Genomic DNA, 27,507 nt, shown 5'->3' on the forward strand with positions numbered 1-27,507 from the left:
ATGTGTTAACTCTCTTTATTGCAAGCCCAATAAGACCCTATGGATTTGTAAAATTTTACCATGTTTGCATCATGCATTTTGCACATGCATGGGTTTATGTATTTTGTGTGTGTGTGTGTGTGTGTGTGTGTGTGTGTGAGCCTATGTGTTGCCTGTAGGTCTGTGCCTGCCCAATTCGGGTGATCCGCGTGGGTGCGCAGGTAATCCAATTTGTGTTTTAGAGTCACAGCACAGCACGAGTAATGCTCAATGATGTATGACCCATCCATTCGGTTGAGCTTTATTCCTAATGCCTCTCCAACTGCAGGAGAAGTAGATCTTTTTCAATTGGATGTCAGTCTAGTTCTACACACGAAAAAAAAAGATTTTTTATTTCTCTCCAAACATCTGCATTTTGTTAAGCAGAAAGGTGGCTTCAGAAAACCGTCAGGGTTGTCAGAGTAAAAATAAAGTGCAGGAGTACTTTCAGAGCTCCACAATTCCTCCATTTTTTTTCCTTTTATCTTCCTACCATACTTCTCTTTATTACAACTATCATCTCACTCATCTCTACCACGTTTCAAAATCAGCAGGATTACATACAGATTTTCCTAATTCTGACCCTCCGATTTAAAGAGTTAAGCCAGTATAGTTGTGCAGCCATAAATCTACTGCTGTACATATGTCATTCATGATGGGAACAGCAGGAAGAGGACTATATGGTATGATGATAATACTGTTTGAAATTCATTATTAATTCATAATTACTGACCATATAAGTATGATTTTTTTAGGCTATAAAAGTGTAAGGATTATGTTGTGAATGCAAAAGAATAACACAAAAACTTAATTGTGGCATAGAAGAAAATAAATGATGATATATGCAGTACAGTACAATATTTACAGCACTTTCTCATTCAAGGGAACGGGAAGGTGTGCCCAAACCTTTGACTGGTACTGTACGGTATTAGATTAGAATTAAAACAACTGCTTGACAGATAATTAATTTGCATCATTATAAACTAAATTTCTTTTGGTTTTGGGCTTTTGATCGGACCAAAAAAACATTTGTCGACATAATATTGAGAGATTATAGTTGGACACTTTAAACAAAACGATGAATTGGGGGAAAAAATGGCAGATTAATTGATAATGAAAATAATGAAAGTTGCTGGATTATATAAGATGTTAATAACTTTAATTTCATCATGGCTTTTATGGTATTTTGAGGTGGATTTGGATGGTGGGTGAAGGTGGAGCAGAAGGGAAGTTTTGGCACATTGTTCCCAAAAACTAAACAACAATGATGGCTTACCCTATTAGCCCTCCACTGTGCTACAGTACATCTCCGTCTTTCTCTCTGACAACTCGTGGGCAGCCAAGGACAACAGTCAATGAGCAATATCAATTTACATAATGGACTATTAAACAATGTGCTTAACATTTAGAATCACTGCACTGGTGTTCAGTGGGAGTGTGTGCCAGGAAGTCCGCTGCCATGATAAGCACCCTGTAAAAATGAAACACATTAGCTTGCTCTGCTGCCTCTTACTCACTCTAGCTTCTTCTCCTCCTACAGTTGGTTGTCTGACCTGACACAGATGCCCTACTTACTCGCCTTTTGTTCTACATATGACTGCATGTCAAAATAACAATTAACTGTTTTGTACACCGCATTCACGTCAAGCCTCCCCTGTGATCCAACTCATTACGTGTTTTTACAAGCGGGTCTTCAAATAAGACAGCTATATCTTCTGTTATTTTTGTATTTTTTTTTTTGATGGCCCACAGAAATAGATTTATTTATTGTTCTCAAACAAAATCAAGCTTTGTAGACTTTCTAAAAGTAGCTCTCTGTCTGTCTCCGTCTGTCTGTGTTCTCCATACTGGAGTCAATCTGAGACAGCAAACATCATGTTCGTCCTAATTGACAATCAGACAAACAGGAACAAATATATTGAATATGAACACCATCTTAATTGGTGTGAATTACCAATTACAACTTGCATGACTACTATTACTTGTAAGAGCCATGTGCATACAGTAAATTAAATCAGGTGTATTATTGTAGTAATGCAATCGATTAAACCAGAGTCCATTCAGGGAATGATTGTGTTTGATGGATGAGGTGTCACCTGCTTTATGAGGTGGATTTGAAAATGATACTATAAAAGGTCTTTGTGCTGACAGAAGTAGCAGTGAGGGTAAAAGGAGAGGTTGTAAATGGGAGAGCTTTTTTGATGGGGCAGAAATCTGTCTGGACAAAAGGGTCCAAAATTCCACACGTCATACTTCAACGCATTATCTTTAATGGTGACCACTGGCCAGGTATACTGCAACAGTTACAATATAGTATATGCTTTGCTCAAGGGGACATCAAAAACTGAAGGAGGGAGAAGTGTGACTCATTCACTTCGCCCACCCACGTTTCCCCAGCCCGTCTAGAACTGATGATGTTAAAAAAAAAAAAAAAGTAGTTGCAAGAACCATCTCTCTACCTCCAGGCTACAGCTACTGATATTCTTTAATCATTTCAGTGTAGATAATACGATTACGATAAACTCTGAAACAGTCTCAAAATGATCCAGAATTTTAAAAATATATTCCTCTTAACCCTTGTTTAAAGAGGCACTTGTCTTTCTTCCATAGATGTGGCAGCTTTGGGTTTTGGTCATTTTTACTGCATGTCTGATGTCCTGTAGACATCGGCACTGTTGATTATAATATATAATACATATATGCTCAGTATGTAATATACTAAAAAAATCTACTTTCTTTTTTATAATCCTAAAGTTGATGTGTTTAAGTGTGGAAATTTGCTTGATTTCCTGTCAAATCATGTAGAAATTATATATATATATATACTGTATGAATTGTCTTTTAGTATCCATTACATTTTAATTCTGCAGTAATAGTGCACATCTGTAATCAGCTGCATTCATTTTAGAGTAAACTGCCACGGTAAACTTCCTGAGGTTAATCATTTGTGATTGTAAATAACCCACTGATATGATAATATAAGTGTTAAGTGCAAACCTGTAAGCTTGCAATGAGTTATTTGTGTGAACATATGTAGTATTTAACTGTTTGTTTGGCACATGTGGCTTCTGTTTACACCTCGGTCACACCCAGGCTAATGGGTGGTGCAGTATAAACGCACTTCGAGGTGGTCATTGTCAGCGCACAGCTTATTGTATCAAATTACAAGGTGCAAGGGTCTCCTGTGTCTAGCCAGGTACATAAAAATAGAGTTTTAAAATTACCATCTGGTTTAATTTGTGACATTTTTATTTAACTACTTTAGGAATGGTATGTGTCACTGAGCAAAGTACTGGAAGTGGGGATACATGGGCACAGTGTGAAAGGCATTTTTTGAATAAAAGAGCAGCAGGTCTGTTCTAATATCATCACTGTGTTACACTTTATATACACCGTACACTTAAATGGAGTGATTCTTCCTGTCATTAGTTGTAATTGCTATGATTTTATTATTGTAAATTATTGTTTTTATGTTGGTGTGAATTTGTGAAATACTAAATATGTAACAAAACACCATGTAAACTCGTCACATTCCTGAAACCCATTTACAGTGTTTGAAATGTCCAATCAAATGTTCTTTTTTCAAACTCAAAATACACAGATGTCTGAAATGGAAGAATAATCTTTTTGTTTTTGTTTTTTTTAATATCATAATATATAACGCATATTGTCTTCTTCCTTCTCTTTAATGTTCTCCTCCACCTCTTTAACCTCCTTAAATGATACAGTTGGTGCTTATGAACTAACTTACTTAAGTTTTTCACCTAAAAGTAGAAAATCCCCCAATGAGGCTTTAGGCGGTGCTATTTTCTATCTTCATCTTGTCGCTGAGCTGTATTTAAACTCACATGGAACAAGCACCCTTCAGTTAACAAGAGTCAGTGCAAAAAATCTAATTCATTAAATCTCAAAAACTCTCAAATCCAAATTAATTTGCACAAGACTGTAACAGTTTATGTTTTGTGATATTACAGTACATGCCTAGTCAATTGGTTTTTGGTGAAGTGCTGCAGTGGAGCTAACTAGAACTAAAGAGGCATTTCCCAGGTCTGTGCTACTGATATAGGAAGACCTGTAGCCCTCGTTTCCAAGAGCATAGCTCAGTGAGAGATCTCTAAAACCCATTTCCTGCTTGGCTTAGAATAATGAGGTGTTAGAGCCTGCTGGCAGGGCTTAGCTGCACACCTCCCCAATGGAAAAGTTATGGAAGGTATACAGTCACTAACACACACACACATGCATGCACACACGCACACACACACACTCAAAGACATGGACATATGCCCCCTGGTGTTATGGATAGCTGCATATTGCAAAGCCAGCCAGCAGGCAGCACTGTCAGCCAGCCTGCTCTGTGGGCATTGATAGGACAATCAGTTCACTCTGGAGTCACCACAGCCAATCATCAGACAGCTTCTTGGCGGGCAGCACCCAATCTTCAGAGGGTTGCCAGATACTCTATCCTCAGTGAGCTGCTGCTGGCTCACCACTAGCCAACCATAAAGAAAGCCGCTGCCTTGCGTCAGCCAATCGTGTGAGTGTTGGCCAGAGTTAGGCCTATCGACAGAGAACTGCTGCCTGGTTACAGCCAATCTGGGCTTTATCCTTCCCTACAGATGTCCGATTAGTGTTGTTTAGGGAAATCAAACTGCCACAACAGGCCCACTATGCCAATGTGGCACCATGAATGGAGAGACTGGTAGAATGGGATAGGAAAAAGCCACAAAGACTTACTTAACTGTAACACTGTGATACTCTGGCTGTTACACTGTGATACTCTGTGTGCGACTGTATTATTTATTTATTTTTTTGACTGTTTAGCATTGTTGGAAAGCAAAGTATAGTTTCACACCTCAGCTGATGACCTTTCTTAATAACAGCATGAGCTAGTAGGCGCTGCTTAAATGTCGAGGTCTTTCTTTAATGAGGTTCTAAATTTACCAGCATGTTCTCATACAGGCCCATAAGTTTATTCCTCATAAAAGCGTTCTGGCTTACACGAGCCAAGGACATGTTCAATGAACTCTGGTCATGTAGAGTTTAATGGGTCTATAACACATGCCTGTGCTTTAAGTTGACAAAGGCATTAGATCAGATGAGAGTACAGGTTTTAGTACTTCTCAAGCTATTATTTCCATTGTAAAATGTTTCAGGTAATGTGTGTTTGTGTTTGATAGGGAACGTTTCATGTTCCACCAAACAATGTTTGTGTCAGATCAATTTAATACCTGTTCAGCAGTGCAGCATTCATCACTTGCAGTAGCAGAAAGTGCTAACAGCACCTGAAATTCCTGCCCATTCCCAGTGAGAAGAAGCAATTTTCAGATGAATAGACTTTACATTTCCACCACTTTCCTGTTTTCACAGCTTATTTTAAGGCAAACTTGATGGATATGTTCACTCTAAGCCTGTGTAGCTAAACACTATTTCACAAAACTGAATGATTTCATATGTAATATAGTAAAACAATGCTCTGATATGAGGTGCTGTTGCAAAGTTGAGAATGATGATATGATACTTTTCACAATCTGACTTCATCATATTATGATGGGAAAACATAAATATCCATGTATAGACATTTTTCACCATGGACATTTTGACATGTAATGGCAGCAGAGCTTAGGTTTAATTAATAACAGTAACAACCACTTTTTATAGAGGCAAGCCAGTTCCAGGACCCTGGTGTTGTGCATGCTGACTTACTGGCATGACTTACGGAGACAGTTGGGATAGAAACCTAATTAATGTTATTAGTTACATCTGTGCTTTTCTTGCTATAATAAGTCAAAATGTCAGAAATGAAAAAGGTCGTTCAGCCTATCTTAATGTCGGAAATTCCAAACAGTGTAACATTTTTTGTCTTTTTTGTTTAGAAATGTTTTTTTCTAACCAAATATTTTTATATAAAACATTTTTTTGTAGTTTTTGAGAAAGTGTGTTTCAGTTTCTATCAATTAATGTACATATTATTTTATTGATTAATAATCCAGTAATTGATTAGTCTTTAAATTGTCAGAAAGTAGTGAAAATGTGGTTCATCTGTGGTTCTGAAACATCTGTGGTACGGTTCTGGCCGTGTCATCTTTGTTGCGTGTCATACCCCTGTCTCTCTACCACTGTTTACTGGCTCTCTGCATATCTTAAAAACTTAAAATTAAAAAAAAAAGAAAATAGTGAGAGTGACCATCATAATTTCACAGAGTCCAAGGTGACATCTCCAAATTACTGAACAGCCCAATAATTAGGAAAGCAACCAAATGGTCACATTTGAAAGCAGGAAGCAGTCATAATTTCTCAAAATTATTAAATGATTAATTATCAAAATGGTTACTGATTAATTTTCTGTTTATTGACTAACCAATTAATTGACTGTTTCAGCACTACCTTGAAACATACTGTATATTGCAATAAAATCACATGTAAACTCACTAAGGTTACATGCTCAAAGTGCTTGTGTTAAATTTGAGTGAACCCAGTGACAATGAAACCAAGATGCTGAATGCATGGTTTCACTGGTTTGAATGCATTTATATATATATATATATATATATATATATATATATAAATGCATGTGCTCCACATTTCTAGGCAGAGTAAACCCCCAGTGTTACATCAGGTACCTTCTGCCTGTTTGGTTTGGTTGGTTTAATGGTTACATTGTGTGTAGGCAGCTGTGTTTTTTTTCCGTGGGCTCTCTTTGCACGCCTGAAGTAACAACTGCTGTATGTTTCAGCACCACGGACAGAGACAGCACCACCACAGCACTGCTCCAAGCCAAAAACACCACACACTGCATCTCACAGCATTTTCCCTGAGATTTTTTTCATTAAACTAGCACGTTTAGTTTGGAGTAAAAATCAAGTATCCACTAATCGGCTTTAAGTAATAAATCAGATGGAAACAGACTCGTTTGTGTCACTTCCTCTAGACATAAAGCTTGCATGAATATAATGGATGCAGCTGTATGCAGTCAAGCTCCATAACCCCCTGCTGTGGAGTGCTGTAATGTTGGAGCAAAGATGAATCTGTCCTCTAAATCTCCCCACCTTCACCCTCCACAGTCATCTCTCTTTTCTCTCTTTCCATCTCAGCAGGACTTTGGCAGGTTCACACTGGCCTAATTTTAGAGTAACAAGGTGTGTGTGTGCACATGGGCATGTGGTTGTATGATTGTGTGTGCTTGTCTGTATTAACTCATCTATAAATAGCACCTCTGAGAGCCACAGCTGTGCACGGTTTGTTTTGTGCTCTTATGGTTTTCCATCTGCTGAACGGACAGACAAACGGACCCCTCTCCAGTGTTAACGAGCTGTAACTCAAGCACCCGATTTAAACAAAGAGCTTCAGTTTGTCCCCTTGTGCCACAGAAAAACCACCTGACATGTTCCTCTTGATTTCAGTAATGACTATCTTCTTTTTTTCTGCTGAGCTGGACAAATATGTTGCCCTGTGTTGCGTTGTCTATGATGCTGCAGTCTCTGCACCGTATGAATATCTGTGTTTTTCAGCCCACACTATACACTGCGTGATAGATGATCAGTGCTGATAGTGCGAAGCCGGATCTATGCGGAGCCTCATTTACAATAACAGTGTAGGCCGAGGAGTGCATGTGAGTGCATTACAGTGTGTAATCAATACACTCTGACAAGCCCTGATGTAATAATATGCATGTGCTGCTGGCAAACCATTTCAGGGCCTTACACACATGGATGATCCTGTGGATGAGTTGCTTCTCAATTATACAGTAGTAAGAGCAGGGTGTGTGCAAGCTGTTCCAAACTGCAATGCACAGAGGAAAAGATAGGAAATAAAGGAATTCATTATGTGACGCCTTTGGCAGTGGACCGTGTATTTCCATGCTCAAAGTTAAAGTCCATTGAATTCATGCTGGTATAACCACTGCTGTTTTTGTTCTGCATCACCTGAGAGGACACAATCCATACTGTTTTTAACTAGCTAGATAAATTGGACAGGCCAGTATGATATTATTTGTTTATGTAAAAAATTACTATGGGCCAATTTATCTTTATCTGATTTTTTTTTTCTCAAATATGAGTGAGCCTCAAAAATCCAGTGTAACCATTACATGGCCAATGTTCAAATGTAATATAGTTGTGCTATATGATTGAATTTCCCCCTTTCAGACTGATGAACTGTGACATGATAATGTGAGGACACCAATTATAGTTGTATAACTGCAAGAGTGGCTATAGAATTATATAGCCTGTTGCACATGATAGTGATAAATTAACAAAATAACACTATTATTCTTACAAAAAAAAAACAAAACAAGAGTTCATAAGCAATAAAAAAGACCCTCACTCATTTAAATATGCCTCGGGATGGATTTTGCCATTACAGCTCACTTGGCCTGGTATGACCAGAAGCTAATGGTGGCAAATGTTACCTAATATTAGCAAACTTTATAAACGTTATTGTGTGTGCACTTTCTGTAATGGTAACTCTCATGTATGCACACAGAGGTGACCCAGGACAGAAGCCTTGTTCTAATGGGTCAAACACAAGTTATTCCTCATCAAATGTATTGTAGGGATTGTTTATGAAAGTATTGATTAACAATAAGTGTTTGCTGTAGAGCTGCAAGGATTTGTCAATTAATCAACTAGTCGGTTGACAGAAAATAAACGGCAACTATCCTGATCATTTTTTAAGAAAGATGCCAAAAATTTGCAGGTTTAAGTTTCTCAAATGTCATGAGAAACTTAGAGTTGCAACAATTAGTTTATTAATCAATTAGTTGTCAACTATTAAATTAATCGCTATCTATTTTGATAATCGATTCATCATTTTGAGTAAATTTTTTTTAAAGAAAAAAAAGTAAAAATCTTCTGATTTCAGCTTCTCAAATGTGAATATTTTCTGGTTTCTTCATTCTTCTGTGACAGTAAACTGAATATCTGACATTTTAGGTTGCCTCTTGGGTTTTGGAAACAGTGATCAACATTTTTGCCATTTTCTGACATTTTATGGACCAAACAATTATTTGAGAAAATACTCATCAGAGTAATCAATGATGAGAATAATCATTAATTGCAGTCCTAGAGAAACTTACTTCAGTCATGTATGACAAAGAAGGTAAACTGATTAACTTTGGGAAATAATCTTTGAAGCTGGGAAATTATATTAACTATATTTGTTCTATTTTCATCTTATAGACAAAAAGAATAATTGATTAGTTGAGTAAATAATCAACAAATGTATCAACAATGAAAATAATTGTTTGTCGCAGCCCCAATGTGGTGTACAATACATTTTCAAAACTCCTAATGTTTTTGGACCGTTTGTTATTTCAGAATATCTAATATGACTGCTTAATAACGCTGAACTTATTTCTGTGTTATCACTAAGCTTTTTCATGTTGGCATCGAGCAGTTTTATCATACAGCTGAAATTGGCTTTTTCCCCTGCAGTCTGTTTGTAACCAACTGGATGTTTATTTCCAGTGATCCTGGCACAGAATCGATAATGAGTTTGGTGTGATAACAGAAACAATTATTTTTTTAACTGATATTTTATGCATATTGCATATGGCTTGCTACTGCTGTTTCTCTCTCTCTCTTCTCTTTCTCTCTACCTGGCTCCCTCATTCCGAGAAGCTGATTATGGAGCCAGAAAACTAGCAGGATATAGTTAGCGGTCCTCAGGGGTTGGTCTGAGGACATTAAGCCCACAGCGACAACGAGCCCCAGCTGTTGGAGTTTTTTTTTTCACGTTCATTTGTTTGTCAAATTTAGAGTCTCTACCACTGCCAAGAACCTCCTCTGCCACTCAGGCACTCCAGAACCGTGGTGACAAGGCTGCTTTTAGCCAAATCCAATTTAATCTCCATTGGCGGTAGTGGATAAAGCTGTCTCCATCTCCCCCAACAGAGGCCAAGGAAGGCCAGCCACTCCACTGGGAGCTGCTCATTCAACACACAAGGATATAATGCACACTCGAACGCAACTTAACACACACACACACACATATGCACAGACAAAAGATGAAGAGGGAGCTCTAAACTAACAGTCTAACATGCACAAATGTATGTGCAGAGGTACTCTTTTTCTCCTCCCCTCTCCTTTCCTCTCTCTCCCAGTTGTGTGTTTCTGCAGTCGGGGAAATGATGTCACTGTTATGGAAATTAGATAATGAAATGAAAAAAGAGAGGCACATCTGAGACTCCTGCTTCAAGCCTCCAGCTCCTCCGCTCCTTTTATATATTTATTTTTTTTTCTTTTTAACTTATAGCTACCAGGGAGCTGTGTGTATATGTGTGTGTGTGTGTGTGTGTGTGCGAGTGTGAGTGCAGGCAGATGGTTTGGTGGGTGGGGAAGTGCAGGGGTAGTGACACTACAGCCAGAGATACACATTTATGCAAATTTCTTAACCTACAGGTTCATTTGCTCAACATTGTAATGACGCTGTTTAATCACAAGTGCTTGTAAAGCAGGTAAACAAGTGATTTCAGAATAACTCTGCATTAGTTTGACTGTAAAGATCCACTCAATATTTCGCATTGATTTTTTTTTCCCTCCGCTGTTTTGCACTTCTCACATCAGCGTGAGTGGCAGATGTGCTTCTTATGCCAACGCCAATTCCCCTAACAGCAGGGAAAACAAGATGAGAAAAAGTGTCTAATTAACATCCAAATGTGCCACCAGCAGAATAGGTTTTCTCAGCTCATTGCTCCCAAATGACCTCTGCTCTGCCACTCTACATACATGACCACTCATTCATTTAACATCTTGTAATTTTGCTTTGGAGGGATGTAACCTTGTAATGAGAGAGGGATTGGAAGAAGGTGCTCTAGCAAAGTTGAATATAGATTAATTGGCCTTGAATGTGGACATGTAACTTTTTAATAGAGTTTTAATGAGTGTTGGAGGATGACTTTGATACAAACAGAGGTTTTAGGGGACTACTGGGGGGTTAATTTTACCATCCATCCCCCACATTTTTTTTTTAAATCTGCATCTGCAAAAGGTGCTATTTTGATAAAAGGACTGGCAGCAACTAAAGCAGTAGTTCCCAATGTAGGTGCCTTGAGGGTTGGCCAAGGGTGACACAAGCTTTTTCATGTCATTCTACATTTATTCTGCACCTCTTCACCATGTAAAATTGAGGTGACATTCACATTAATCATGCTGTATGTTACATTTTTAAACATATTAAAGCACTAGAAGAAGCAAAAAAAAAATAAATCACTGTGTTCAAAATGTTTAATATCCTGTAACACCTCAACTAACTCACAGTTACCGGTTGTCAAAGTAGCGCAACATGCTTTACGGCTTTTGAGTTTTTCAGGTGCTCAGCAGTCAGGAAAAAAAAATTTAAGAAGGGTCTAAAAAACACTTTGGAACCACTGAACTAAAGCACTGACTTGAGTATTTCCCTTTTATAGTACTTTATAATTCTACACCACTACATTTTAGACAGAAATATTACTACTATTACTACTACTATACTTTTTACTTTTACATACAAAACATATCAAGTATGATGCATTGTTATATGTTGTATCAAATAGTTCAAATTATCTCTACATGAAACAACTACAACATGAAATACTTACACTGCTTACACATTAATGCATCAATAATAATAATAATCCAATAATATACTGTATGCCTTAACGTGATGCTCTGAATGGGGTCGTTCTTTATAATAATCACTTTTGCTGAAATGAAATAATGAATGTAGGACTTTTACTAAATAAAGGAGCATTTTGTACATTGTAGTATTTGGTTTGAAACCATACAGCATCAACATCCAGAATTGGTGGAAAAACTTTTTTGTCGATTTTAGAAATTCTCAAGGCCAGAATGTTTAGCAAATCTATAAATGTTGATTGTTCTGCCAGTGTGTTGGGAAATTAAACTAATTTAAATAATTATAAGTTGCCAGGGTCAAGCCTTAGCAAAACACTATAGCCGCAATTTTGCACATCACTTGCTTTCTACTCTGCAAGAAAATACTTTACATGAAATTAAAGGAAACCAGTGTAAATTTTTCTTTTTATTTACCTTAGTGTTACTTTCTTATTTACACACAAACAGGTATGTTGCACAGCCTGAAAAATGACATTTCCATAACACTATAACATTTCTAGTGTATAATAGGCTAGAGAATCCTTGTCCACATAATAATCTGGATGTAGTTAAGATCCAAATCCAAGAACATTAATGTGCTCTGCTGCATATTCTATGAATCGTTACTGTCAGTGGAGTGAGTGTATTGCGGCTTTCATGAAAACTAAACAAACAGGAAATTATGTAGTAATGACAGTGATTTAAGTTCGTGCTTTGGGCGAGGTGATTTGAAAGGATATGTGCGACTGCAAGAGCATTATTGTGCTCATTATGTATGCTTAACAGAGGGTTATTTGCTTCCGACGCTGTAAGCTTAGTGTTGTCTGTGTATGCGTAAAGAACCGTTGAGTGTTTATATGTGTGTGTGTGTGTGGCCGTTGCAGTAACAGCTATAGCAGTTGAACACCATTAATTACGGGTGTTTTCCTACTTTCCTCCAGGACCGATAGCATGCTGCAGAGATACTGGCTCATTGGAGTAAATGGCATTAGTACTTTGTTTCGCTTGTACCCTGGGGTCTTGTTTCTAAGCCTTTTTTGTTTTAAGTGGCAGCCTCGCGTGAAGCTCCGTTACACTGAGCCTATTTCTCAAGTCCTTATCCCCCCCTATGGAATTCTCCACCAGTGTATTTGTCTCCAAATGAACAGAGGCTAAGAAGAAATGGTAAGAGTAAGAGCTATCCAACAATGCTTATGAGTAGCCAACATCTCGCAGTTAGCATTGATATCAGTGTTCAGCAATCTGTGTAGCATTTCGCCAGGCACGATGGAGCTAACAAGCTGAGGGGGGCAGGAATGAGACAAACAGCATGGTTGGTAACAGGGAGGGACAATCGGTTAGCGCGTGGCTAAGGATACACTCTGGCTGAGACTCCCAACACAGCATTGGGGAGGAGTGTCGCCATGCTCTTTAGCATTACAGCCTGGATCGAGGTAGAACTGAGTCTGTTGCTGGGGGGTTGTGTCTCGATGGTTACCCTAGATTTGTGAAACTATTGTGGGAAAAATAATATTGTTTTATGATGTTACAACACTGTGGTTAAGGTCTGGTTAGGTTTAGGCACAAAAAAACATTTGGTTAGGGTTAGGGAAAGATCATGGTTTGGGTTAAAATGATCTTTCACAAATCTAAGATTACCGTCTAAACACGACCCTGCTGGGGCCGAGCCTGCCGAGAGAGGCCCACACAGGAAGCTGCTCCTCCAACATGAAACGCACACCACAGTCTGTGACTCCTGGTGATTTCTGCTTGATTTTTATTTTTATTTTTTCCCCAATTTGTACTCCCCCTTCTAATCATATCCCGTATCCGCTCTCTAAATCATCTCATCCCCAAAACTCTTCACTAATCATGTAAGTTGGAGAGGAATAAATGCTTAACAGATGCTAGTATTATCAGGGGTTGGTTACATGCAACTGTGCTTTCACAGCTCAGTGGAACTGATTGTTTTGGGCGATTTACCAAAGATGTCTCGTTCCTCCTCTCCTGTTTACCCCCTGCACTCTCTGAATGTCCCAGTGTATGTTGGGGCTTTGGACAGACTGAGCTGTCCATCCTTGCAAGAGTCAACTAAGTGGAGAAGAAAACCCCCTGTTTCTGGCATTTTTATATGCATAATTGCATTATATTAGGAAATTATATGCTAAAGTGAATGTGCTTTAAGTTCTGTTCCACAATTAGATATCCACCTATTTAAGTATGGACACCCACTTTCCAAATTGCATCCAAGTTGTGAAAATTTTGCTCTAATATTGAACTTTTGTGAGGTATCAAAATCACCCAGAGGCATGTGCATGTAACAGTGTAATTACATTTCTGCCTATTTTTAAAGAATTTAATTTTTCTCTTTTTGATAGTGGATATTTATGTAAAGGATTTTGTAATTATACCAGGTTTTAAATTCATTCTGATATCTTCCCGTATACAAGGATTGGAGGAAGACCAGGAGAGAGAATGAGAAATTTTACGCATCGTCAGTTGTTTATTGGTCATATGCTTCACTCTGCACTTGAATTGCTTGCTGCAAACTAATTTGATTAAGACCCAAACTGACTGTCACTTTGAATCAAACTGGAGTGATATTGATTGATTGGTTAATGCGCCTGCCATAAGTACTGTATCTATTTTCCTCATCTTTGTGTGAAAATGTGGTCACGATCATGTTGCAGTCTTTCCAGGACCAAGGTGAATCAGAAGAGGTCTGTTGCTACTGTTGTGGGTCACCAGGTCAAATATTCAATTAAAAAAAAAAAAAAAAAAGAAGCAAAAAAAGATGTGTGTGAGATATCTCTCATGATAAAAATACCCCTGAGGATGGGCAACCTGAATCTATTTCAGTTTAGCTGAGTCAAAAGCCCAGTCTGTAACTTTGGATCACTTAAATCGCACAAATTTGAGGTATATTGACATACATAATATAAGAGAGTATATATGGAAAATAAACATTTGTGTTTTACATCGGATTATATTGAACATTTCTCTTGTGTTTATAAACATTACAGATGCATTTAGCTGCATGAGAAAGCATTAATAACTTACAAATAGATATAGATGTGTTGTCAGTGTATTAAAAGACTTGTCAGTTCATTTGACAGTAATAGCCAGTGTGCTTCGAGTCCTCTTGAGTTTGAGTTTAGTTGGTGGGATGACATCTTTGTTTGATTAAATAACACACTGTGTCTTTAAGAGTCAATCAAAGTCATAGGGTATGCTCAGGTTGCATGGTAATGGTATGTACTGGCATTACTTTGTATTGCAAACAAGTGACTTAACCTAATTTTTCAGTTCTTTTTATTCCCAAATTTATGCATGCAAAGGTAAATACTTACAGTAAAACATTCTTGTTTACATTTTCTCTATTTTTCCATCTTTCTCGGTGCAAATAAAAAAATTAAATAAACAAAAAAAAAACATTGAAGATTGTGGGTCATCTTGTTCCCTAACTAATGCTGTTAATTGTAAAAAATATTAATGTCTAGCCTAAATATGATTGGTTCAACATTTAAAAAAGAGAAATAAAACCTTACACTGTTTTTAAAACAGTGATTGACAAGACACTTGGCAGCACAAACCATATCAGTACCACATGTCTGTGAAAGTGCTACTATAATATTATAAGTTACTTGTAATAAAAATTACAAAACAATAAAAGGCAGTTAAGGTGAGTAATTTCCTCGACATTGCATTTGATATTCTGGCAACGAATGAAAAGTCGAACCAAAGTGAACGAATGCTATAAAAGATAAATATCTGTCATTTGTTTTTTTGTTTTTTCATTTTCTCCTCTACAACTGCCTCTGGTTAGCAGTGTGTTCGGTGGCTTGCAGCACAAATGTTGCCACAAAGCTTTGGAGTAGGCTCGATTTAAGTGAGACAACCTCTTAATCAATACACCATCTGTTTTGCTAAACTGCTCATTCCTTCAGAAATGACCAGAATGATAACACACATGGTGCTTTTTTTTTTCTCCACAGCACCTCCGAGTGTCCGCATTATACACTCAGGGCATGCCTGTAATGTTGAGGAGGAGAGGCACACGGAGCGAGTCTATACCATCAGAGAGGGAGAGACGCTGGAGCTCACCTGTCTGGTGACAGGGCATCCTCGGCCACAGGTAAGGAAGTGACAGCGTTGATAAAAATAGATACACAAGGGAATCATGAGACAAGATGCTAATTTCGTTGCCCATCTTCCCTCCTGTCTGTTTCTCTTTTCGTCTCTCTCCTTCAGCGAGCTTTCCTTTTAATACCGTATTAACATCATTGAGTGGCACACCACGTACCTCTGCACTAAACCAGCTTAAAAGTTTAATCCTTTAATTATTGATGGTTTAGGTTGCATTGTGCACCTGCATGTTGATAATGAAAGCGTCCAAGTATAATGAGAATGCAGAAACAAAACAGCCTAAACATCTGCCAAAACAAAATGTACTGAGTGAGAAAGAGGCCACAGTAAAAAGACTCTGGGTCATGTGAATGCACATGGGTCCTCGGCATCTGAAAAATAGTTTTTCTCAAACTCTTTTAATATTTACTGTTGTGATCTGGACTAATTAAAAAACCTTCCACCTTTTTCTGAGGAAAGTAAGCTCCTAATTTGCTCTTGTCTGCTTCCTTCTTATTGCTTTACTCATCCAGTGATAGAAAACAGGGCATGAAAAAAAAAGATGTTTTGCTTTTTTATCTTAGAAACATGTATAAAAATATGTTAATAAAAGACAGACAATAGCCGAAACAAGATCCCGTCTACTTGCTTTTACAAAACATCAACTAACTTGATCCACGCAGGTATAAATGTCAGCTCCGCCACAAATGACTTAAACATCACATTTTGTTCTTGTATTAATCTGGACAGGATTTGCACACACTAACCTTTCGAACATTAATCGAATGTTGTTTCCAATTTGCTTGATAACACAAATTACTCAGAATTCAGGAGTATCTGCAGACAGGCCTGAGCTCATTTACATTAATTAATATAATTCCCCTTTTGATCGATAGACAGGGCCATTGCTTTGTACGCTTCCCCTCTGGATGCCAAGGCGAAGAGCATATTGATTTTTATATTTCAATTGAAAAGGTGAGGCCTCTTAAATTAGCGAGGGGTTCAGGCATACCATTCATCGCCTGCCGTCGTCAGGGAGGACAACTTCGCCCTCAACATCTCTGTCTTTCCTCTTAATTAGAATTTCTGAAAAACAGAGCAGAGCGAAGGGAGGGGGAGAGAAGAGTGGGAGATCAAAAGCCCTGCATGGCTGTGGCAGGAGAGGCAGGATCTCCTTTGAAACAGAGTCATTATGAGACTCACGCAGATCCCCTGGCACAGCGGGTCTCGGCTGTGTCTCTCTGGACTTTGGGATGTGTCAGCTTTGTCCCCTCTGGTAGCGGCATGGGACCGGGGGCAGCACAGACTCATTCTGAGTGGTTTCGGAAGTTGAGGAGGTTATCTGGGGTGGCAGTAGACCTAAGGCTGGTTTTGTAATGTTAGTGGAAAAACACAAGGGTACGCGACCTCATCGGAAACAGACTTGCGAGTTAATACAGCAATAACACTTCCATCTTTTCATTAGAATTAAATATTAATCCTCAGAACATGTTCGGAGTCTTCCTCCGCCCCCAAGTTCCAAATTTGAATTTAGCTGAGTTTCTTCATCTTTTAAGAGCGTATGCAGGGACCCTTTTCAGAGGTTGCAGTCAATGTGTCCTGTCTTGATAAATGGGAAAGTTGGTTTTCCTGTCTGTGGAATCATTCCTCAAATGTGTTTTCTTGAACAACTTCCATACCAAGAGTAACTTAAACCACACTTACCATCTGGACCATAATATCACAGGGGGCCAAGTCACACTACTTGATCACTGTAAATGGCTTCAATTAGTTCTGCATTAGCAAATCACAAAATTGCTTTTTTTCATCGTTACTGTCCAGATTTCAAGTCTCTTTCCCTGACTTTGAGAGACCATAGCTCCTGTGATGATAGACTGAGGCTGAGGGGTGGTGTTGTGCCAAGTATAACATCAGGACCACAAAGGACCAACCACAGAGTAAATGGGGCCACGGTTGGCAATTTCGCCACCGTTTAATTCTCCGCATGTCTATCAATATGCACACTCCTTAAATTACATACACGCCCCCTCAGGCCTTCCCACTGATGGACTCTCTGGATTCTGTCCAACCAGGCAGCAGCAGATTCCTCACGGCGCCAACCCCCCCCCTGTCAGCCACGTGCACATCCGCCCACCCACCTCGGGAGGAAAAACAGAGGCTTTCTAATAATAAAATCATACTTGCATCCAACCTCACAAACACAAAGACACACACACACTTGTGACAGCGGCAACACTTGTCTGCCTTTCCATTTAATTGTCAAATAAATATATGTTCCTGTCAGTCACCCGCACACCGTATAATGCGTGCTTTTTCACTGCTGCCTCGTGGGTTTGGCATTTGAAGGTGTTACTATGGGCTGTGCAGGAAGACTGAGACTGTTGGCATCTGGCAAGCTCCGAGGGCAATGAAGTCAAAATCTCGTAGATGTATAGTGCAGAGGTCATTGGAAGGATTTGTAGGACTTGGCTCTCTGAGGAGACGGTGTCAATGGATAAGACACACGAAATGTTTGAAAAAATAAAGAATCTGAGCCGCGGGCAGTGCTTTTCCCTCACTCTCTTCTTTCCATCTCTTTATAAATCACTAGCATGTCCATTGAGTCGCATTTTCACTACCTTCTAACAGAGAATTTAGCAACAACAATTTTGATTATCGATCAACATTTTCATAATTAATTGAGTCTGCAGTCATGCTAGCAGCTCTGTGAGGCTTTGAGCTAAATGCTAACATCAGCATGCTAACACGCTCGCAATGACAACCCTAGTGTGTTGATTTTCAGTAGGTGTAATGTTTACCGTCTTATTTTAGCATGTTAGCATGCTAATATTTGCTAATTAGCACTCAACACAAAGTACAGCTGAGCCTGATGGGATTAAAGGATTAATTAAGTGGAAAACAAACTGATAGATTAAGTGACAGTGATTGAAATAATGATTTGTTGCAGCCCTGCCCCTATCAAATATAAAGACTCATAAACCTATTCCCTTTTTTCTCACTCTCTCTTTGGCTCTGCATCCATGCATTGGCTCTCTGATGAAAAGGATATGATTCACAAAATCTTTTTAAAAGATCTTAGTTGATGAAAGTGCTTCTCCCTCTTCTCCATGTTTTTTTATAAAAGACCAACATGTCCATTCTCTCTCCATATCTGGTGCCAATTAGCAATTAACAATTAGCTGAATAATCACTTAGTCCATGTATGTGAAGTTAGTTGAATACAATTTTGATAATTGACTCATTTATTAAGCAAAAATTCCAAACATGAACTGGCTCCAGCTTCAAAAATGTGATTTGCTGTTTTTTCTCTGTTTTATATTATTGTAAATGTGAATTTTACACTGATAGTTGAACAATTAAATTAATTGGAAGATGTCAGTTTGAGGTCTGAGAACTTGTGAGGAGCATTATTCACTGTTTCTTGACATTTTGGAATTTGTTTTTAAGATAAAAGTTAATTAATAGATTAATAGATACAGAACAAGATTATGAGTTTCAGCCCTACCGCTATCACATACAATATCTGTATTTCTTTCTCTTTGTTTCTTGCCTTCATTTTATATCAGAACACCAAATACTGTATATACAGCTTTATCTGTTCATACTTTCATGGTTACTGTTCTGAAGCCATCTGCCCTCCGTCTCCCTGCCCTGGCCTCCTTCCATTATGTCCACACTACACTGTTTGAGTACCAGGCTCCAATAGCCAGTAACACCACATTGCAAACATCTTTTTTTTTGTTTCAATTATTGGCCAGCCAGATTCAACTCATAGTGTCACAGGTCACCAAGTACAAATAAGCTGACCTCAGGCCCTGGGACATTTCACTTTATACAGACCAATAGGAGTATGCGATCTGTTTTGGATGTTCCCATGACATTTAGCCCTACAGTGCTGGTGTCTTTAGCAGATGGTGCTTTTTTGAACATGATTTAACCTTCTATCTTTTCACTGTTTGCCTTACAAACTATCACAAAGGGTACAGTTTTCCCTTGAACTACACCCTATCCAAGACTTCAAGTCATTTACCCCTAGTTGTCTTCAAAATTAGATTAACAGCAGCATTCAAACTACATTTTATTTGACTCTTATTACTATTTATAAGTAGAAACGTGGGGTATTTTGTAATTTCAATATCAAAGACTTAAACCACACTCATTGGCTCCAATAGCCAGCAACACCACATTGCAAACATCTTTTTTTTTGTTTCAATTATTGGCCAGCCAGTTTCAACTCATAGTGTCACAGGTCACCAAGTACAAATAAGCTGACCTCAGGCCCTGAGACATTTCACTTTATATAGACCGATAGGAGTATACGATCTGTTTTGGATGTTTCCATGACATTTAGCCCTACAGTGCTGGTGTCTTTAGCAGATGGTGCTTTTTTGAACATGATTTAACCTTTTATCTTATCACTGTTTGCCTTACAAACTATCACAAAGGGTACAGTTTTCCCTTGACCTACACCCTATCCAAGACTTCAAGTCCTTTACCCCTAGTTGTCTTCAAAATTAGATTAACAGCAGCATTCAAACTGCATTTCATTTGACTCTATTACTGTTTATAAGTAGAAACGTGGGGAATTTTGTAATTTTAATATCAAAGACTTTTCTGCGGAGTGTTTCAATGGTCATCCAGTTTCTATGAGGGCCGGTAAATTCTAATATAGACCTGTAGAGTCTGTGCACTCACAATTTTTGAGTTGGACCCCCTGTTGCTTCTTCTGATCGCTTGATTGTCATGCTCAGCCACACTTGGCTGCACCACTGAGCGGCACAGACCACCATCAGTGCCTAAAAGAAAAGATGGCAAGCAATTAGAAACCAGTCTGTAGTTAGGAGAGGGAAACGTCACAGCAGGCATTATGGGAGATTCACCGAGGACGCGTGCTCCAGCATATGATCCCTGCATAACAACAGACACTGGGCGCATTTTAATTAGCTCTTGCCGTGACATCGCAGCATGTGTGGTCTCAAACACTGCTGGGATTTTCAGTCTGATACTAATATAGACGAGCTTTTGCTTTCCTTGTAAGCAAATGTTGATCTTTCTATTGGGATGTCTGATTTAAGAGGGAATGGCATTATCACTGTGTTGACTTTGCTTTTCCGTCGCGGAAGTAAATGCTGTCATGCTTTTGATGCTTTTTTTAAGAGAATATGTGAAATGTGAATGTCCAACTCTGTTTTTCATACTATGGAAGGTGAAACATGAAAACTAGACCACATTTTCATTTCATGGTAATAATACAAGCACGCATTCACAAGGCAGAGAGAGGAATAATTTATTTCTGCCATAATGGTACATCTTGGGCAATTTGACTTATTCCCTGGCGTGTACATCCAGGCACTGTATGAGTTACAGCAGAAAAAGGAAAAGGAGCAGCAAAAATAGCCAAAAAAACGTAGCCAGGCTGTCAGTGGGCTAGGAAGAGCAATTATCATATTGCTCAAATCCGCCAGCTCCTCTCAGATCAAGAGTATTTGCATTGCACTAAGGAGAGTGAAGAGGGTCAAACTGTTCTCACCAGGCATACTTCAGGACTCCCCCTGTGGCTAGAGGTGCTCCAATGTAGCTAGTCAGAGGAGCGGAGGAATGAAAAATAGCTTGAGGGTACAGTTAGAGAGTTGAAAGCTCACCAATAATGTGTTCTGCTGCCCCGCGAAACAAACAGGAGCACTTTCCTTTTGAAAAATATGAAGAGTTATTTGAATACCCACTTCTTAGTATCACTCTAACAATGCACTTATTGATACTGCACTTTCCTAAAACTTAAAGCTCTTTACACAAAAGGCAAAGGAAATGACTGGGGGTATAAGCTGGGAGAATATTGAATTCTGCTGAGGTCGCCATAAGCCAGCTTCCTTTGTATTTGCATGAGGGGATCCAGAGCACTGTAGGAGAGTGACACAGAATTCAAAAACTTTGCCCTGTCTAATATATGCTCATAACTTATTTAACTTTAGGGCCTGTTTTGCTGAACTCGCGGTGTCCCTAAGTGTTATAATAAGGCCCCAGATTTTCTAACAGTAAGGCTTTAGCATCGATCAGTTGCTGACTTATGGAGTTCTTTCTCTGAATGTCTCTTGATGCATTTGAAACAGGCCAAATGAAGCCTTTTCTGCGCAGTGTGTTCATTTAGAGACATTTATTTTTAATGGTAATATATCCACTTAAAGGTTGTATAAAGGGAGGGGACAGAAGCACAGTCTGGCTACAGACTTCAGAGAAAGAGGTCGATGAAAGGGAGAAATACAACACACACACTGTCTTTGAGTTTCAGGGTAGCTAATTTATTTCTGCCACTCTGAACAGCAGCACCCCAAGCAAGACAGAGAATCTGCAAGTCCTCTGATAAACTTCAACTTTCTCTGCATGTGAATTCCTCTCCTTGTCATCCTCTCGCCCCAAGCTCCACAAAAAGCCTCTGGAATAGGCCACCATTATCTGGTTTTGGGCCACCCACCCTTTCATTTCCTTTTTCTCCCGTCTCTTTGGGAAATGACCAAACTTCAAGCTGTTGTAACCTCGAGCTGGAGTCGCCATGGTTAAAACCCCACGGCGACAGCAGCACAGCAGCAATCTCTAAAGATAGCACCCAATCCCCATCCCTCCATGCAGTGATATCCCTGTTCCATCGGATGCTATCTCTGTAAAATGGGATGTTATCAGTATCCAAAGATGATGCTATCACCATACAGTGTAGAGATATTGGATTCTAATTCACAGCCTCCCCCTGCCTAGGCAGAGATATATGAGGCTCTGCAGGCAAAGCCAGTCCATCTGTGGCTTACTTAGGATGAGGGATTGAATGGCGCTTTATGCTCCGTGGTTCTGGCTGTGTGGCCCCCAGGCCAGAGTTGTCACAGTACCTGTTCATGCCGTATGCTTTAATGAGGACAGGAGAGGGAGATGATGGAGAGTCAATTACAACCTCATGTTGAAGAGTAACACTATTTCACCTTTCATTACACCTCAATGCCACGGGCTAACTGGGTCTCATCAGTTAGTGAAAGGTACTCATGCTGAGAAGGCCACACTGAGGTCAGTCTTGTGTGGAACAGAAGGAAGTTAGAGGAAGATTTTTAGCTGTCAAGTTATCCTTCACAACAGAACAGTTTTATTTTAAAACAGGACTGGACCTTGCCTTTACATTCACATTTACATAAATTTACATTTTCAAAAGCACCAGACTGTATAGTATATGCATAATCAGCCGTTTTCATTGATGCTGTTTGCTGTTAACTCAACACTTTCTTCACAATTACCTCTTGTCTTAATAAAATAATTCGCTCTGAGTTTCTTTTATCTGACACTGATGCTGATTCCATTCACTAGTTATTTCCAGTCACCTCCAGATGGTGTTTTAAGAGGCCTTTTTCAAAGAGCATAATCCCTCGCTTTTGCAGTGGTGGAACAACTTTTGAGATCTTTAACTAAAGTAAAAATAGCAATACCACAATGTGAAGGTCCCACATTAAAAACTTTACTTCAAAAAAGATAAAATAATTATTTTACTTTACTTACTACTACAAGTGCAGATCTATTAAAAGTAAAATAAATCATTAGTGAGCAAAATGGCTGCTATTGTAGTGTTATATATTGGATTATAATTACGAATGTATGAATATAATATGTAAGCAACATCTAAAGGGTTGAGGCGAGAATAATTTGAACTACTTTGTATATTGTGTGTTGGGCATTTTAATCTATAAAAATGCATCATATTTCATATTCATCTTATGATTTGTATGTAAAATATTCATCTGAAAAGTAATTAGTAAGATTTCAGATAAATGAAGTGTGGTTAAAAAAAAGTACAATATTTTTCTATGAAATGTAGTTGACTATTAGAGTTAATGTACTTTCTGCCCTTTTCTGGTAGGTTTTTCAATGTCAAAAATGTTGAGTTTCATTGACTGTAGCTTAACTGCGATCGAAAGAAAATGAAAAATTAAAGCAATTGGAAATAATTAGTGAATGAAAACAGAATTTCCATTCAAAACTCAGAGCAGCAGATTGAGTATGACATGACTATGTTGTTGTTGTGTTGATACATTAGTTTAGTGAAAATATACTACACTATCCTGTATTCACTGCATGAGCTATTAGATAAAGGTAACTCCACCCCTATGATTGTATTTTACCTGGCCTTTATGTGTTTTTGCTGGCCACGCCCACTGCAATTATCTGAGTTTTTTTGAGAATTTATGGTATCATCTTGATATCTATGTCCTACTCAAAGCTGTGTTTGTCTCCTTGGTCTGTTGCATACTAGAACAGAAGATTTAAACTGGACTTGAAAGTAATTTGTGATTTTTACCCTTTGTCTCCCCAGATCCGATGGACCAAGACAGCTGGAAGCGTGTCAGATCGCTTCCAGGACTCCAGCGTGTTCAACGAGACGTTGCACATCGCAAAGATTCAGAGGACCCAGGGAGGTCGCTACTACTGCAAGGCTGAGAACGGCCTCGGCTCCCCTGCCATCAAGTCCATCAGAGTGGACGTCTACTGTAAGTGTCACGCTAGGCTGAAAATTGGACATGATGATACTTGTAATTCGTAAATATCATGATGACAAGCATTGCTGTCAGGATGATTCATATTTATCCTGTCACTTACCAAATTTACTCAATATTTACTGAGCATAAAAGAGTTGTTGCATGACAGCAATAAGGTCATAGCCGAGCTGTTCTTTGTGTTGGTCCTCTCTGTGTGGAGTTTAAATTATTGGCCTCTCCTATTATTTGTTTCTTCTTGGTTTACAAAGACATTCAAGTGAGAAAATGGTAAATTGCCCAAAGGTGTGATTATCAGAGTCTGTATCTGTGTCACCCTGCTAAGGACTGGCAATTGTGTCACTTTGTCTTCTGACTAATTCTCTGCTAGGACAGATCGCAGCCAGCAATGACCCTGAGAAGTTTTCTGTTCACAGATCTAATTATGCAACAAAGTCACTCTCTTAGCAGCTTAGTATGACAGTGCATCAATTCTAAGTCCTCAAAAAAACATGTTATATCCTACAATATTATTTCTTAATTTACCCAAAATGTTTCTTATTCTTGAAAAAAGAACATTTTGGAGAAACTGTAAATGCAGACAGTGCTGTACAGATGATTAGTGCTGATAACAACATGAAACCTTACAGCCCAATATAGCAATGTTCCATATTTCTGCTTTAAATGAAAATGTAGTTTTTTGGAGGCAGTGCATCCAAAGAGAACCCTGTGCTCTCCTGAGAATGTTAATTAAGCTAAAACACTTTTATTATCCTGACATAGACATCGACTGTAAGTGCAACCTCTCTATTTTTAAAGTATCTGTGCGACGAGCCGAGAAGGTTCATTAGCATTCATCAAAGAAAATGGTGATTTAGTATTATTGTTTTTATTGATTTGACATTGATTGTCCTATTTCACCTCTTGAGTGGTCGATGAGTGGCGAGACAGATGAGTCACCGCCCCTTCATCACAACTAGACCCTCAGACAACCTCCGGCCCACCTCCTTCTGCCTGTTTGTGCAGACGCAGCTAAAGTAGGAGTCTACAGTATATCCAATGAGATATACAGTATGTAGGTGTATTATAATCAGCTGTATTAAGGGTAGATTTTGCTTATCTTTCGGCTCACTGTTTCAGCTTCAAGAAATTCTCCTGAGATGCAATCACATCTCTGGTGCCTTTGAAAGATCTCTAAGCTACCTCCTTAATTTTTCACCACGGCTTCAGTTTGTGCTCCCTCAGTAGCACTCACTCAATCCCTCTTTTAAGCCAAGCTGCAAAGTAAAAGATTGCTGTATCTTTGAAAATTGATGACCTGTCTGGCCTTAATTTGTTGCCAAACATCCAATTTTCAGTCGCAGAGGAAAGACAGAGGTAGTGGAGCAGAACATTTTTGCACTAAATAAGAAGCACTTAGGCCCTTTCCAATCCATGACACCCTCACAGTAAAACCTGTATTCATTTGATGCATTTATGAGTGGTGCCACCCTGGCCCCTGTCTGCTCGATGTATAAGTAATATTACTCTTCTCCTCTCTCATCTCCTCTCCTCATCTTGAGGTCTAAAACCTCTGCAATTTGTCAATCTCCCTTGTCAGTTTGTCACACCATCTCTGTATGTGTGAGGCAGGGCAGCCCCATTCCCTTATCTATCTCTTTCTCCCCATATTTCCTTCTCCGGGCCTCTGTCTTATTCTTGCCCCGTGGTGTGTGAGCCACATCCTTGTAACTGTTTATTTGGACTGACACGGGCAGAGGTTGCGGAATTGAAACTTGTTTAGAAAGCTTGTGGAAGGCCTTACTTGAGCAGGAGAGCAGGGCTGAATGCTTCTCAGCAGCTGACAGTAGGAACCTCGTCGCCTCTGTGCACCATTTCTCCTTGGCTGCACTAAAAGGCTGGAAGAGCAGACATGGAAATGAAGCCAGATAATACACAGGAGACAGACCTGAGGATAATCAGAGAGCGTGGTTCCTCGGTGAGCTTCATCATCTGGCCTTTTGAGGTCACGGTTTTTCACACTGTTAAAGACAAGGTAATGATTGTGTGTTTGGTGAATGATGAAGTTCCATTTTATGCTCTCAGATGAGGACGATTCCATTTAATAACTTTGCAATTTGTGTATCCGAGGCATCATAAATAAGAAAGGTTAAGACTATTGATCTCTGGGGTGAAATTCAAGTATGAATGAAGTATGAATAAAAAATACATTATACACAATAATATAATAGATATAGTATATGTCTTATTATGTAAGTATGTAGTGTTATATATATGTGCAGTATATTTATTATATGTGTATAATAAATATACTGCACATATATACAGTAATAATACACTATGAAATATACAGACCCAGTCAAAAGTTTGGACACACTTTTAAGTACTGTATGTATATAATAGAAATGGAAAAGAATACTTTGATATAGCACATAATATACACACATACACACAATATACACTAAAAACAATATAACAATAACAGTATACTAGTTTTAGCTTATTTATTTGCACAAATAACAAGACACAAAAAATAAAAAATAATCCATTAAAGGAGTGAAGAAAAGAATTGTGCTGGGCCTGATCTCACCAAAAAGGGAAAAGCAAATCCCAAACCCAATAACATAAAAAATTGAACTGTATCAAAGAAAGAAAAAAAAATACATTGGCACAAACATTCAGAAATAAATAGAAAGACAAGAATAGATAAATCATATTAGTATAACTAATAATGGTATCAACAATAAAATAAAGAATTGCTAATAACAAGCATAGCATAATATATGATCAATAGATAAGCATAAAAAATTCAAGTGGGTTGGCTCACCAGCTGTTCATATATATAGTGCCAGCCAAGTTTAGCCACACCTACTCATTCAAGGGTTTTTCTTTATTTTCACTTTTTTACATTGTAGAACAATACTGAAGACATCAAAGCTACACATGGACTCATGTAAATAAAACAAAAAAAGTGTATGTAAAAAACTAAATATGTTCGATACTTCAAAGTAACCACCTTTTGCTTTGATGACAACTTTGCAACGCTACTGGCACTATCTTAACCAGCTTCATGAGGTAGTCACCTGTAATGGTGAGTTCTCAGCATATGAGTTCCCTCATATGCTGAGCAATTGTTGGCTGCTTTTTCTTCACTTTACAGTCCAATTCATACTGAACCATCCCATCGGGTCGAGTGATTGTGGAGTCCGGGTCATTTGATGCAGCACTCCGTCATGCTCCTTCTTGGTCAAATAGCCCTTACAGAGCCCGGAGGTGTGTTTTGGATCACTGGA

At 38.6% G+C, this 27,507-nt stretch overlaps 1 protein-coding gene across 4 annotated transcripts in view; it reads left to right on the top strand.

Moving 5' to 3' along the window:
- Nucleotides 1-27,507, top strand: part of LOC122999857 (MAM domain-containing glycosylphosphatidylinositol anchor protein 2-like) — a 180,978-nt gene that overhangs the window by 42,959 nt on the left and 110,512 nt on the right. For all 4 annotated transcript variants that reach the window (XM_044377173.1, XM_044377174.1, XM_044377175.1 and 1 more), the window contains exons 2-3: nucleotides 15,584-15,723; nucleotides 24,055-24,229. In XM_044377173.1, the coding sequence (XP_044233108.1) occupies nucleotides 15,584-15,723; nucleotides 24,055-24,229 (315 nt within the window). The remainder of the gene's footprint in view (nucleotides 1-15,583; nucleotides 15,724-24,054; nucleotides 24,230-27,507) is intronic.

The sequence above is a fragment of the Thunnus albacares genome, chromosome 16 (assembly GCF_914725855.1).
Source record: "Thunnus albacares chromosome 16, fThuAlb1.1, whole genome shotgun sequence".
NCBI classification, from domain to species: Eukaryota; Metazoa; Chordata; class Actinopteri; order Scombriformes; family Scombridae; genus Thunnus; species Thunnus albacares.